Source organism: Halichoeres trimaculatus, unplaced genomic scaffold, assembly GCF_033239565.1.
Source record: "Halichoeres trimaculatus isolate MK-OKI-2021-1 unplaced genomic scaffold, fHalTri1.1 fHalTri1_scaffold_12, whole genome shotgun sequence".
Lineage (NCBI taxonomy): Eukaryota > Metazoa > Chordata > Actinopteri > Labriformes > Labridae > Halichoeres > Halichoeres trimaculatus.
The window spans coordinates 26,954,309-26,970,378 of NW_027437190.1; the positions used below are offsets into that span (position 1 = coordinate 26,954,309).

General features: G+C 38.6%; 1 protein-coding gene across 2 annotated transcripts in view; it reads right to left on the reverse strand.

The window, feature by feature from the left end:
* Window positions 1-16,070, reverse strand: part of LOC141800895 (mannosyl-oligosaccharide 1,2-alpha-mannosidase IA) — a 264,860-nt gene that overhangs the window by 143,547 nt on the left and 105,243 nt on the right. For both annotated transcript variants that reach the window (XM_074683747.1, XM_074683748.1), the window contains exon 2: window positions 6,491-6,587. In XM_074683747.1, the coding sequence (XP_074539848.1) occupies window positions 6,491-6,587 (97 nt within the window). The remainder of the gene's footprint in view (window positions 1-6,490; window positions 6,588-16,070) is intronic.

Here is a 16,070-nt window from a genome sequence, read left to right on the forward strand (position 1 = left end):
GCTGCTTTGCAGAAAACAAAGATAGCAATTACCTGCCAGCATTTCAGGACTGCACAATCTACACTGCCTGGCCAAAAAATAAATGTCACCACCAAAGAAAAAGGTCACACACTCATATTTTGTTGGACCACCTTTAGCTTTGATTATAGCACACATTTGCTGTGGCATTGTTTCGCAATGTCACAAGATTTATTTCCATCAAGTGTTGCATTAATTTTTCACCAAGATCTTGTACTGATGATGGTAGAGTCTGGCCACTGTCAGTCAGCAATCAGTCAGCAATCAGTGTGGCTAACCAGAAAAAAAGGCTTCAGTTTCCTGGGGTACATAAAGATTGGACTCTGGAGCAATGGACGAAGGTCATGTGATCTGATGACTCCAGATAGACCCTGTTCCAGAGTGATGGGCCATCAGGGTAAGAAGAGAGGCAGATGAAGTGATCACCCATCATGCCTAGTGTCTACTGTCCAAGCCTGCGGGGGCAGTGCTATGATCTGGGATTGCTTCAGTTGGTCAGATCTAGGTTCAGCAACAGTCTGTGCTCAAAGAATGAGGTCAGCTGACTACCTGAATAAACTGAATGACCAGGTTATTCCATCAATGGAGTTTTTCTTCCCTGATGGCACGAGCATACTACATGGATGATAACACCAGGATTCATCAGGCTCAAATTGTGAAAGAGCGGTTCAGGGAGCATGAGACTTCATTTTCACACATGGATTGGCCACCACAGAGTCCAGACCTTAACCCCATTGAGAATCCTTGGTGGAGAAGGCTTTGTGCAGCGGTCAGACTCAGTGGTCAGACCATCATCAATGCTAGATTTTGGTGAAAAATTAATGCAACACTGGATGGACATAAATCTTGGGACATTGCAGAAGCTTATCGAAACAATGAAACAGCGAATGCATGCCGTTATCAAATCTAAGGAGGTCCCACCAAATATCAGCGTGTGTGACCTTTTTCTTTGGTGGTTCTTTTTGGCCAGGCAGTGTATTATGTTTGAACCCTTTGTTCCCAACACTTATTGAAAATGCATTGAAGAGAATCAAACTTTCTTTTTCTGATAAGTTAAAAACAACTCCACAATCTCACTTTGGGGCAACATCTTGGAAACACAAGAACAACTTCTAAGAAACTATGAAAGACAGCATTAGTGCTCCGGCAAACTTCATTTTTAACATTTATGCCAATTTGGAATGCAAACATCTATATTTAGTTGACTAATATCTTGTACAATGAAAGGTCACTAACACAGCAAATTAAATGGTAATTAACATTTATAGATGACTGACCTTTTACTTTGTCACACTGATCCAAATAACATGGTGCACATGGGTGCTTCTTAATCATTGCACAAGCTAACTGTAAAACACCTACAGAGCCCAAAGTAGGAGAGAGCTCATGCAAGTTGGTGGATGTTCCAGAAAAAAACACCAAGATATATATAAAAGACACCTGTTCATGCAACATGCATGTAAAGGTGGTGCTGAATTTTTAGGTTGAGAAAACTTAAATAAATATACATTTTTTATTTGAGTAGTGGAAAAAATTGAATATTGCAGGTCAGCCAACCAAAAATTTCGGAGTTTTTAAAGACAGATTTTGTGAAGTTTGCCCTGTAAGGCAGACGTGGAGGGCAGTCTCAGAGTGTAGGACATGATGTAAAAAGAACACAACATTTGCTGCATATTGGTTCCAAAATACAAAAGACAGTGGGTGAAGAAAGTCTGAAGCTATGATCACCCTTTGCATGTGTGTCACTGGATGGACTGATTATTGGCAAGGCTGACTGTCGGGGGCGATATTTGGCATTTTGGGGCATATCGGCAACAACCTTTTTTGTAATCCTACAGCCTATATGAAACAAATTTAAAACTGCGTTTTTGCGGCTCTGATGCAGCTGCTCCGCTGTCTGCAGTCACTACTCAGTCCCCAGCACTGTCCCACCCACAGTACCATCTGATTGGTTGAAAGCAGGGCCATAGCTTGGGAACCAGCCAATCAGCAGTGCAGTTATAACAGTTATTGCAGTTACATTGAAATTTTGGAAAACTTTAGCTATTTGTTTTTTAAGTTTCAATCTAACTTTATAAAACATGCTGCTAGGCCTGGGAGCTGTTTAATAAACATATGCTTGAAGGCATTTGAATGAAGTTAAGTGTTGGAGTTTGTATTGTTCAAAATTTTGACACCACCACTTTGACTGCAAATTAATATCAGCTTCAAATATCGGCTATTGCCCTCCTTTACTACTAATAATCAGTACCAGCCCGCAAAGTCCATATCAGTCTATCTCTACACTGGATTTATCATTTGTATCAGTGAATAAATTAAAAATAACATGAGGCAGGTCCACTTAGTACGAAATGATTACTTCAGTGGCGCAATAGTTGAATGGTATAAATGTAAAGTTCTTCTCACTTTTTGGCTTGTGGTAAATGTTCCTGACACCACCTGCTGCATTTACACAGAATTCTGACATTTTTCTTAAAATTTTACAAGAGGGCAAGCAGGAATGCTGCTTATTTATTTGGCTCCTTGTCTTCCCACATGTAGATGATGCTGAAACTTTGAATTTAAAGCATGTATGAACACAGACAATTTCTGCATTAGTGAGCAAAACCAATGCCAACCAAGCTAAACATCACAGATTCATTAGAGTGTGCAAACATCAGCTGGCAGCTCTATATGCTCAAAGAAACAATTTTATAGTGGTCCACAACACAGGTAAGGAAATGTCAAACAAAGGCAAGTTAAAAAAAACTCAATATTTTAGTGAAATGTTCCTTTTGTAGTTTTTATGATTAACAAACATAGGGTCCAACTACATCCAGTTTCAACTGAAATGACCTCAAATATAGTGAGTTGATAAAATCAATTATGAAAGAAAATGAAAAAAAAAAAGAGTCTGCAGATGAAGGTTTGAAAGTTATCATGATTAAAAGCTCAATATTAGCAGTTTCTTGGATTAAATTTGATTTATATCCCAAACAAAGTTGAGTCACTACATTAAAAGTACTCTTTTCCTTCATCTGTAGTCCATCTGAAGATATTTAATGTGTTTCAGCAGGAAGCTTCTGTATATTTGAGAGTCGATTAATGTAAAGTAATCAGCACTTGGGGAAACCTCTCTGTATGGTATCATTTATTCCTCTGTTCAGGCTGTTTGTGTCCTGTCTTATCTCTCTGCTGCTGCCTATGGAGATAATGTTGATACAGATGAAAACACAAAGCAATCTGGGAAAAGGCTTTGTTATCTTTTTTTTTTCTCAGTAACGTACATCAAGCCAATCCTTCCTATCATCACTATACATCACAGAGTAAACACGATTACTGGGGGGCGCATAATTAAAGCACCATGCAGCTTGACAATATATCCTGGGATGAAGCCTCAAAGTGTTGCAGTGACAATATCATTTAATAAAATCAGACACGAGGCTATAAATCACGACCTACAGCAGGTGTACACCCACCTTTAGCAGGGGCTGGATGTCACGTAAGGAGGAGCTCACACTAGATATTGCTCTGCTTGTACTGGATATCTGTAAGCAATATAAAGTGATTGTTAATGTGCTGGCCATAACAATTTAATAAGCTGATATCAAGGCTCATTGCTGTCAGTCTGTTCAGAGAACCTGGTGTCCTCCAGCAGTCAAGTGTTGAAGCTCTTTACTGCATCATACAGGCTAGTTGATAAAAGAAGATTGTGATGAGGAACTATGTGATCAACCAGTCAGAAAAGGAAGCACCTAGCTTTAAGAGCATGCTGACCCCCTTTATTCAGAGCTGCTTAGGGTCCAGTTCAATTGACCAGGTGACTTTTTGGAGCACTATTTTTGATAAAGTTGTTAATTGCGTCTTTTCTCCAGTACATGCATGAACAGGCCAGGTAAAAGTTTTGTTTTAGGCATTTACCCATATGCAAGTTCAGATTAATCTATGAAACACGCTGGGTCTAGGGGTGCTGTTCTAAACAAGTAAACTATGTCAAAGTGCCTGGCAAATGATGTGCCTGAGCTGTGGTGCAGCCATCAACAACAAGCTGGAACTGTAGCCCAAGTTCACGGCTGCTCCCATAATGCTCAACTACCCGTATGTAAACAAACACAGATGACAGATGGCACCTCGTACCAGACTGCAGTTTGGTGAAACAGGCAGAATGTTTGGTACAGGGAAAACGCAAACACAGAAAAGAATGTAACAAAGAAATGCTCATGGTACGCACACTTGAGACAAGCAAAAGCCAAAAGCAGACCAAGAAAACTTGAAATCAGCCATCTAAGACTGCTGCGAGACAGAAAAACCCATAATGGTCTGGGAAAAGACAGAAGCCATTTACTTAGAGAGCAACATACAAGGGGGCCCACATGATGTCACACACCTGGGATGCTGCCTGAAGACTGTCAGACAACAGAGGCATGGCCAGTTACAGCCAGGATGATCACACCTCTTTTAATCAGCTGATAGACAAGTCACAACATTACCTGCCTCTTCTGAGGAAGAGAAAGTTTGTAGTCGAGTCATGTCAGGGTAAAATAAAAATCTGAGTGGTCTGGTGACAAGAACTCTCTTACAATAAAAAAAGGTGTCAGACCAAATGAATCTTCTTTAGACAACACTATAGTTATTCAGAATAAGGGCAGAGAAAATGAAGACTAACTTTATGTTTGCTGTGTCTGGTTAAACTAACACATAACCACTGGGACAGATCAATGTGCAACCAGCACTAGGATGTAGAAGTTAGCCTGTAATAAAAGCTGGTGGTGCTAGCTCGGACAACTTTAGCCAAGAGTATTTTTAAACCTCTAGACAAGTCAGAGAGTATATATTTTTTTTGTATTTATTAGAAAGAGTTATTTAATTATTATTATCAAAGGTCTTCATTATATCTCACATATTAATCGATTAAAGAGCACTCCATGAACAATTTTAGTTTCACTTTATGTATATTGAACCACAATCTTTATCTTTTTGTGATTGCTTGAATTTTTGCTTAAATATTCTGCTTATTACCCCTTTTCTCTTTACAAGCCCAATTGTAATATTTGCATTATTAATACTTGAAAAGTCATTTCCCACCACACATCAGACCAGACAAAAACAGCAGTAGGGAAAGTCAATATGTCTATTGAGAATTTTAGGTGCTTTGCATTTAATTCAAGCATGACATATTTAAATGGTAAAAGGATGTCAAATTATTAATGATAAAATAGTTGTTGAGTAAATATAAGGCAAACTATGTTTTATTTCAAGTGAAATCTTATTAAAAAAAGAAAATAAAGCTATGAGGTCCATGTTATTTGCACATCTTGCACTGCTTAAGGTGTAAAATGTGTGCCTAACATCAATTTTCCCCTCTGTGTGACTCCTCAGCCTCATAAGCTTAATATGTTAAGTTATTCAGTATGACTTCACACCCATTTTGCCTCTGTTCTTTTTAACTTGCTAACAGCTTGGTCTAAATCATGTCATATTTTTTTTCCATATTTTTTCACCTCATTATCCGAAGAGATACCTGACTTTCAGAGAACATACTTATAAATCATTTAAACTTCACAGTAAAAGAACATTTTGTGCTCTTGTTCAACTGAGTGCTGACTTGCACAGCTGCTGTGACTAAAAAAGATGCTTCATACTTCTGGCTCAAAGAGACTCAAAAATTGGGAGTGTTTTTGGACAGATTTCATCAGAAAATAACTAGATCGGTTTCTTTGAAGCTGAACACCTTTCTCGTAATCTAGAGGAGTTTTTCAAAAAGTCCCTTCTTGACTGTGAACTGTGCAACCTCGAGGGAGTTGTAGAAGCAAAAAGATCACAAACTGTGTTTTCAGGAGAGCTTGCATCATCCCCTAATAATCCCGAGTCCCTCCAGATCAGATGTGATGGAGGGAGACAGTAGCCGTCCAAGTCTTATTAAGAGCTGATCCGCCTTTTATTAAGGGCTTCTTTATGGGATTTCCCCCCCGGCTCGGCAGCATGAACTGAGTGACACGCTCCACTGCAGAGGACCTGAGGACCCCTCTGGATCTGCCTTCAATTACAGGCTGTTGGAAAAGTGTGACACCCCTGAAAGGCTGCGGGGTCCCTTGTGCAGAGGGAAAGGTACGGAAGGTGACAAAAGCTTACTAAGGCACTAACAGGTGTGACGTGTTACTTTTCCACTGACAGCGCAAAACTGGTGGAAAATGGCTGCCATGTTTTTAATAAAGAGGTTAAGGTTTAATAGATTCTCCCCTAATTTAAGCCTTAAAACAAAATGTAAATTATGAATTAAAAAAAACAAACAACAAAAAACAAAATAACTAACAAGGCTCTAGAAATCTTCAATCCTTCAACAGTATTTCCTGTTTGGTTCAATCGACTTAAAGTCCAGTTTCGATGCATTAAACTTTCCACAAAAAGGTCAACAGATATTTGCAAAATAAAAACCAACTCCCTGATGACCTTTATGATCCTTTCTGCTTGAAGCAAAGCTCCTCAAACTCACCGAACATGTTGCCAATATGACCGTTTCTCGTCAAAGGCCGCAGCTCATTCTTCCCCCAGGCGTAGCGCTTGTAGTTGTCCCAGGCAAACTTCATCATCTGCAACACAAACAGAGGGCACAGCACGGTCAGAGAGCTGATCGTAACAGGAGCACACCCGCAAACCCAGATGTAATTAAACTGGTTTAGCTGAAGGCAAAGGGGGATGATGGCTTATTGATCAACCCGGATTAAGAACAAGCATGCAATTAACAGACATACACAATACACACTCAACAATGAGACTGCAGCTCTCTGAAATTAAAGACTGAATCATGTCAGAAGATGGAAAATACTTTTTTAGATAAAATAAGTCATGGGAGAAGGTATTTCTGAACTTTGTGCTTTGTACTCTTCCCAAACTGCTGATGGAGACAGAGATGGTTGTGAATTGTAAAGAGGAAGAATAGCGTCTTCTAGGCACTGAAGAAAGCGAGAAGTCTAACAATCTCAGGTGAAGAGCAGAGAGATGACGGATACACCTCTGCCTGCAGCAAAACACAGCTACAATTAACTTTAAAAGAGTGTGAGAGTGTAAGTTGGTTTAAACTGATCAAATAAGTGCAGGAGCAAACACAAAGCAAGCAAAATAACATGCTCATAACGACAGAGCTAGAAAAGAGTACAAGTTCTTCAGGTGCTGGATCAAAATAACAAATTAAAGACAAGAGTCAGACATAAAATTCACACACTCCTGATACCTCTAAGCCAGTTTTATGATGTCTGACAGAATAAGAAGTTCGATCCAGGAAAAAATCTCAATTAGACAACAAAAGCAGAACTAGCTGAGCAGAAAAAAATCACCATGGGAGGAAGAATGTGAGCGAGTTTCTGCCTTAATTCATGTAAAATCCTGTCAATATCAATCGAACATACTTCATCTAATTCAGCCTGGAAACACCACACTCAACTTAAATGCAACACAGAAATCGAAACATCAATAAAAAACAATGACCCCCATCAAGCTACAATTCAAATGCATGGGCAAAGAAAATAACACTCACTAAAAACAGGAGCTGATGAAGTGATGAAACGCTATCATGAGATCTTAATGAGGAAACACCAGAGGCAAAATAAAGCGTTAAAACTCAAGATAGGAGAATAAAAAAGCAATGAAATGAAGGTCATAAAAAGATAATAAAATACTAAAAGATTCATCTGGAAAGAGGGGGTAAGATAACCAGAAAGTAAAAGATTATGCAGTAAAACAAAAGATTAAGATAAGAAAACACAGCAGAAAAGCGCTGAACATTTAGAAATCAATAACATGGACTGAAATATGAGATGAATAAGAGAATAAATAAAAAGAAATACATCAAGATAAACAAAATCAAACAGATTGGAGATGAGTCCTACGTCTAATGCTAAAATATTTTACACTATATGCTTTAGATGTTCTGAAGTGACTTATTTTGTAGTCTTAAAACAGAAGTTTAATTTTCAGCAAACCAGCTTTAAGTAACACACCGCTCGAAAAATAGTCAGAACAGAAGAAAAAAAAAAAACAAGAACAAAAAAATAAAATTGAAAACTTTTCATTTAAAAAGAAGGTAAAAGAAAAATAATAAAAACTAAAAACTGGATCTAAGTCCAAAGATAAATCCTACAAACATCATCAATCATCAAAATAATGGCAAACATAGCTGTGATTTGAGATGCCATCTGTTGTATGTGCTTGTTTACATCCTGGTAGTAGAATATTATTGATTATTGTATCAATCATCAAATGGAAATACAGAGCTTTGATGGAGACTCTTCTTGATTTCATATTCTCATGTGTCTTGATGTCTTTCATGTTAATTTATGGAGCAGTGCGTCTCTGCCTTTATTGAGCTGTATCTACAGTCCTGTCATTGTTTAAGTGAGACAAAAAAGCAAATACTCAAAAGAATAGTGAAAACTAATCCCAGGTACATGAATCCTACTTGACTCAGATGCTTTCAACAACCTGCCCATGAGATTCAATCAAGCTCAGTGGATGAAAAAAACATGACAAAATTTGGAGCACTCTGTTATCTGTCACAGCTGGACAGATGGCCAAGGACTAGATGTCTCCAATAACATGATGTCATTTCCGGTACCAGTACTACATGAGACTCCTCTCCCACCAGAGGTTCAGCTAATATGAGCCCGTGAGGAATGGACAACATGAATCCGATTACCTCTGACAAGTCCAGCGGCAGAAAATCCTCTCAGCCTAAAAAGCTCATTATGAACACCTAGGAGCTCTAGCCATTCCTCACATGAAAACAACCACAGTTTCCATTAAAGACACACTGTTCCAATAAATGTCAAATGTCCTCCAGGTCCAGAGTAACAGCGGCTGTGGGTCAGGGAGCTGAGATTTCACTATAAGTGGATTAAATGCCATTAAAGTGTTTGGTAGCTACTGTGCCAGATTTGTTGGTATTTTACTGCACCATGTTATTAAAGCTATATAAGTCATAAGAGAAGAATCTCTTTGTCTTTGTTATTTTCTGTGTTGTTTTCTGGCACGACAACTGAGAAAGCAGCATCTCAAACTGTGTTTTTTATATTCAAAAAACATAAACATCCAACCCATGCATTAGCAACTTAATAAAATGTGGAGAATATCCACAGGATGTGATTAAAGGAAATAACACCAATGAATCTTAAAGTGGATATATCCTCACAGTTATTATCATTTTCTTCAGACAATGTAGAGATTATAATGCAAGCTGCACGTCTCATTGTGCCTCGCAGGAAGCTTCGCAGAGTGAAAACCTGCATACGTCTCAAGTTTTATTTGACACTTACTCTGTCTTTTATTTAGCCAGTCTGTATTGTTCCTCTCAGAAGCTTTATAAGCAAAAGAACAAAAGAATAACGTGTTCGCGCAAAATGTAAGATGTGGTAAAATTAGGTTCCCTTTAAGGACACACTGACTGTGTCACTCTGTGTGTGCAGACACAATCAAACAGCATGATGGAACCTGAAACGAGGGAGGCAGGACTTTATGACCGCCATGAAAAAAAAACAGATTAAGGAGGGAATAGAAAACAGGCAGATGGCACACCTGAAACTGCATGACTGAAGGCATAGAGGATGTGAAAAGGCAGCATTAATCTGCAATGATGTGACTCTGAAAGATGGAGAAATAAAGGATAGAGAGCAGGTGCTGCTGCAACTGACACTACCTTTCACAAACACTTAATTCACTGACATTTTGATGTCACTTCAAAAAGTATAAACAATAGAAATAAATGCATGTCACCTGTTTTTGGTAGGCAATCCCAAATACTCCTGTCAAGTACACATCTGCATCTGACACATCTGTTGCCCTGGCAACTCAGCAATCATTCATTGTGTACATAGAAGAAATTTGCTTTAAACATTCACTTCCTGGTGGTAAAGTGTAGACTTAAGCTGCTTGGAGCTATGTCTACACGGGACAGATGAAGTAAAAAGATAGCACAACATGACATTAAATCTGCATACACCTACTCTTGGGGGTTTGCTAGCTAAAGCAGCTCACAACTAGAGGGGAACTCATTTAGCTTTGATTCAACATATTAAAGAACTATCTTTATAATAACTAGAGTCTGCAGCTTAGCTAGGAAGCCTTTTGATGGTGGTCGCCATGTTAGAAATGCTGACTCAACCTATCATTTGGACAACCTAGCAAGAGATGGAGTTGAGGAGGGGAGCTGGCTAGCTAAAACAGCTAAAGGCAAGTGTGATTATAACTAGTGTCTGAAACTAAGTTTTGAAGCTTGTTGATGGTAGACACCATATTAGCCTACTTGCTAACAGCTACAGTGTGAGTCAAATCAGCTGTTTTTGCTAGGTGCCGCCCTGCTTGTCTGTTCCTTATGATTTTTTCGAATCTTTTACGTAATCTTTGCATTGGGAGTGGATCATTATTATTTTTTGTGGTTCATTTGTTGGTTATTGAAACCCAACTGGGTTTTGTCTTCAGTGATATTTTTACTATGTTTGCTCCTGTGTTGGTCTTGAGAACCTACATGTAACCATGGCCGCATTGTTTAGGTGTGAAATCAGCTGTTAGCTGCCTTAAGCATGTCAATGATAACTGGTGCAAGGCCTGATGTTTTCCCATAAGATGAGAAGAAGGAGGTGAGGACTAGGTGCTGGTTCTCAGCTGTGAGCTAAGAAGTGACGGCATCGACCTGTCCTTCCATCCATCTTTTTGGGAACGTAAGATCTATTTCCAATAAGATGGATGAGCTAGCCATGCTAACCCAGCAACAGAGGGAATACCAGAGGTAAAGTAGCATCATGCTATTCACAGACATGGCTAACAGAGCTAACACTGGACATGACCACCACATTGGAAGAACTTCACCTGCTGTAAAGTGTTTTTTATTCTATTCAATTCTAATCATGCAAAACTCATAAAAACTAACAGTAAACTAATGTTTTAGTTTTATTGTAGATGAAAATAATATAATATCAAAGGTTTTAAGTGGTGAAAGGAGTAAAAGATCTCAAAGCTGAATTTTCCTTTGCATTGTTTGGTAATTGGTTTGGTGTACCTATCAAACCCGTTGGGTTTTGCGAGCACTCTATGCATTGCAGATAATGCGTAGTATGAGTAATGTTTGTTGCATTATTTATGTAACATATAATGCCCCAACAGAGCCCCATTATTTGCTCCAGTGGAGTCAATTAATTCCTCAATATAGGCACCTTGAAAGGCAGTGTCCAGTGTATACCATGGCCTTCTGCTAAAGAGCAAAAGTAGAGCATATAACAGGTTAATATTATCACTGCCCTTTCATCCGGCAGTCATGCCAGGGAAACATTGTTCAGTGCTCCAGTTAAAGAACAAGTCAAGCTACTTAGTAAGAAGATATTTCGAATGCACACTGCAGTGTAGTTTGACTTAATTCACTTTGGTATGCGTGAAATGGGTATCATAATATGATTACGTTATGCTTTATGCATCGTATGCTCATCTTCAGCAGGGTGACAGTTTGTGGAGCTGTAGGAGTGTGCAAAATTTCTCAAAATCGACTTTTTCTGCCTTTTTAGACATTCTTTTTACCCTTTTAAGCATTTCTTTTTACTTTTATGAAGGTCTTAAAGAATAAAACTAAATTCAGTGTTTATTTAGTCATTTTAAAACCTGCTGGTACCTTTACAAGAAAAAAGCTTTGTCCCTGAGCCAAATGTGAGCACATTCAAGCTCACACTGTATACGAATGTCTGGCTGAGCTTCCTGCTGCGACACACTGAAGCTGTTTCATTCAACCAGAGGGAAAGAGATATTTGGCATTGTATTATCACATCCCTGCTGCTGTGCTCTGCAGAGGGGTCAGAACGTGGGAGGACCAGGGTCACGCAGCCGTAGGATTGCTGGCATAACAACCCATCATCACAGCACACAACACACACAGCACTAATCAATACCTAAAGCCACAGCCGAGCCTGCCGCCCCCAAATGCTGCTGCTGCTGCTGCTGCTGCTGTTGCTTCTCCAAGAGAGCTTACGGATGAACGATTTGTTTCCAGGGGCAAAAAAACAGCAGACACAGACATGGTCTGACAGGACACTGACTGTTCTTTGGTCCAACTAATTGGCTGGTTGTTGGGGAGAGGAGAATCAATAACTGAACACAGAGGCAGTGATTAAAATGAATCGGGGGTTGAACCAGGGTTACGACATACTAATACTAAGAGAGTAGGTCAGAGGTCACAACATCTCATCCCCTGCTTAAGAATAGTCACACATCACCCTCCAGAATACAAAGGTCAGTTTCAGAAGTGATTACATGCACTCTTCACCATTTCAAAAGCCTTTATTAAAATCTGTGAAGAAGGGTTTTCATCAGTTCCAACACAAACTTTAGATAAGCTTCAAAAATCCTCAAACTGATGCAATATGAATTACTTTTTCTTTCAAAAGGTGCAAATGCATTTTCTCCTTCTCCATCTGAAATTAATTCAAAGATGCTAGATTTTTTCCTCTAAAGAAATTCATTTCTCCTTCCTTTAACTGATTCAAATGCCCATGCTTGGTATTTTTGTACATCATGTAGCCCGCTGATACCAAACAGGATTGTAAGACATACATTGTATTGGTGAAAAATGAAATGGTAAATGAAATGTTGCTAGATTTGTCTGATCTTGGGCTCTAGTGTCATTGTTTGATATCATCCTGAGACACGTTAGCTGAACTAAATTAGCTGAATTGTACTAACCAATACTAAATACCCAGATTGTTCCTGTATTTTTGACTGATACTGTACCATTACAAATGCCTTTACTGATACCAATACCACTAAAAATACATAAACATACACCAAAACTGATACTTAAATCAACTCCTATACCGATACCTGTGTAGACATTACTACTAATACAATTACAGTTACCTTTACATATGGCATTATCCATACCTATACAGTACCAATACAGATACCTATACTAAAACTGTTAACTTAATATTTAATACTACTGATACCCACACCAATACCTATACTGACACCTATAGAGATACCACTATCGATACTGACACTTATCCTGCTACTGGTACTGATACCAACAGCAATACCAATATGACACCTAAACAGATACTTTACTGATATCAATATCATTATTACAACTGACACCTAAACTGATACTTCTACTGATACCCTTCCTGATACTACAACTGATGCCTATACCAGAAACATCACTGATATCTACAACATCAAAATATCTGTAACCTATACCAATACTTAAAACTGATAATTCTACTGATACCCTTCCCGATACTACAACTGATGCCTATAAACAAACATCACTGATATCTACAACAAAATATCTGAAACCTATATCGATACTTCTACTGATACCTGAACAGATAACTCTACTGATACCTTAACTGATACAACAACAGTTACTTATACCGATACTTCTCATGACACATATACTGTTGCTATTACTGACACCTTCAAAGACACAGAAAATGAAATCTTAAACTTTTACCATGTTTAATAATGCTGTTACTTTTACCAAACTTGTATCAACTCCCATTGAATTCTACAACCTATACCAATAACTTTACTCATACCAATGTTAGACATTTACAGAGATTACTGATTACTTTGTCTGATACCACCACAGTTGCTCTTACTGACACCTTTATCCAAACCTATACTGTAAGCCTTACAATACCCTCAGTGATACCACCACTTTTACCAATACCCATACCCAATCAAAACCATACCTATAGTTATTTTTTCTCGCTTCTTACTTCTGTTTCCAGCCTTAAAAAACACATATACAGACTGTTATCTTAGAGAACATGGGTCTTATCTGAAAATGGTTGAAAGACCCTTTTCTGTCATTTCTTGTTGCATGGAAATTGAGTGTTTTCAGCGTAGGTTGTAACTCGCTAAAAGGAAATGAGAGCACAAGAGGTAACAATTATCTCAGTGTCACTTCTTTCTTTCTTTGAAAAGCCCAGCATGTGTTTCCTCTGCATCCGTACAACTCTAGAGATGCGAAGCTAAAACAGCAAAAGAGAATTGAAGGAAGAAGATAAAGTACTACCTGCAAAGTGACCTTGATAATCCGCTGTGCCAACATTAAGTGTTGATGTTCGGTTATTATGCAAGACAACCATTTAGAAAAACAGTTTGTCTTTGTGTACATCAGTATCTGTCAACTGCAGAATCTGTAAAATCAGAAGGTAATGGATTGGCCTTGCATAAAAAGTGAAATCCTTTGTTATATAACCTGAAGCTGCTTTGTGTGACTGTACTTGTTGCTTTTCCTTTGGTAAACTCTCAAGATGAGGTTGATCTCTGATAGATATGTGTGTTTTATAAAGTCAAGGTTCTTTGAGGTTCTAAACTTGTTGGAAGTACACTACATGGCTCGCCCAAAGGAGCACAATCACAGACTGGAATTGAGGGAGAGGAGGCGGATATGTAAATTTGTGAGTCATATGTGGAAAGTCATAAAAAGAAAGACAAAGGGGGAAGTCACAGTAACCGGCAGCGCCACAGTCCGGGCCACTTGTGGGAGCTTTAAAAAGCTTGTTTCATCCACGACTGCAAGGATGGGATTTATCCACCAGAGTCCATGTTTAACAATTTCAAACGGATGACACAGAGGCAAAGAAGCATCTGGCACACAAGAGAGAGGATCTGAAGTTCAGTGTCTCTGAGGCAGTGATGTAAAAAAAGAGAGACAAGAGGAAACTTCCAAATCAAAGCAGTGCCACAAAGGAAAAGATCCTGCTGGAGAGAGGTTAATTAAATGGGTACAAAAAAACATTCCTGAATAGTGAAGACTGTGATAATATGGTCAAGAAAATATCCTTTTGTCTCTGTTGCTTGTATTTTGACAGAAGAATTACACACACAGCATACACAGTGTGAGAAAAATAACACAGGTTTTCAAGGTCAAATTTTGTACAATTTTTACAAGTTGGTTTCTGCAACAAATACCTCTTTTGAAGGTTTTTATCATGAAAAAACTACTTTGGTTCACCTTGACCTTGTAGTGAAAGAAGGTAGTTGACATATCGGGTTAATATTCCTTTTATTTCTTGTTTGACATGATCAACGATGGCTGGCTGCAAAGGAGCAAGTTACATGTAAAATCTGGTGGCCATCAAGCCATTGTTAATGATAAATCATGTCAAGCTACAACTTTTTTGCACAGGAACGTTTGATTGGACAGCTAAATGAGACCAGTGTATTCCATAAACCAGCAACAATGAAGTCCAGTTGCCTGGAGAAGTGACACTGACTGTGGTTACAACTAATTAGCCAAAAGTGTCGAGTGGAGTTTTCTGCAGCACCAAAGAAAATCACTACACTGTGGTGTACGCACAACAGGCAGATGACTTTGGACTCAGTGGCTCCTTCTCGGCCCAAGAGAGGTAGATACACAGTGATTAACTAACTGGTGGGCAGAACAATTTGTAGCTTTTTCTGGACAACTAATTAAAGCAGGTCTTCTGCTTTAAGGCACAGCAGCAGTCCCCTTCCCCTCCGATATCGCCACAGTCTGCAGCAGCGTGGGATCTTTGTTCTTGAAAGAACCCTGCTGGAGGATCGACCAGTGAGCTACATTTCTTGTTTTGTTGTCAAGACAAAAAAAAAATCACACAAGCAATAAAAAATATCTTCTGTCAAGACAACATGCAATAGCTACATGAACAGAAAGAAATACCAAAGAATTAAGAGTGAAGTTCACAAAGGTTTAAGAGTTGGGTGGGCTTGATTTTCTGTGCTTTATGTGCTTACAGAAAAGTGAGCAAAATGTTCTCCATAAAATCATATAATTATACAGCAAAAATGTCAAGAAAATCTTCTCTATAGTATATCACCAAAAAAAGAGATCTTTTTAGACACAAAAAATGCGTGAGCACATATTTAAATGTCCTCCTGTTTGGAGATATGATTTTAAAAAGAAGAACCTTGGTGCAGTGAAGTGGTAATTCAAAATAGAAATACACCTCCAGCATTTGAAGTATGAGTCTCACCGCACTGTGCGGCGCTTTGCATAAGAACATTCTTGAACAAGCACACTAAGACTAAAGGCAGACAACTGTACTCCAGCT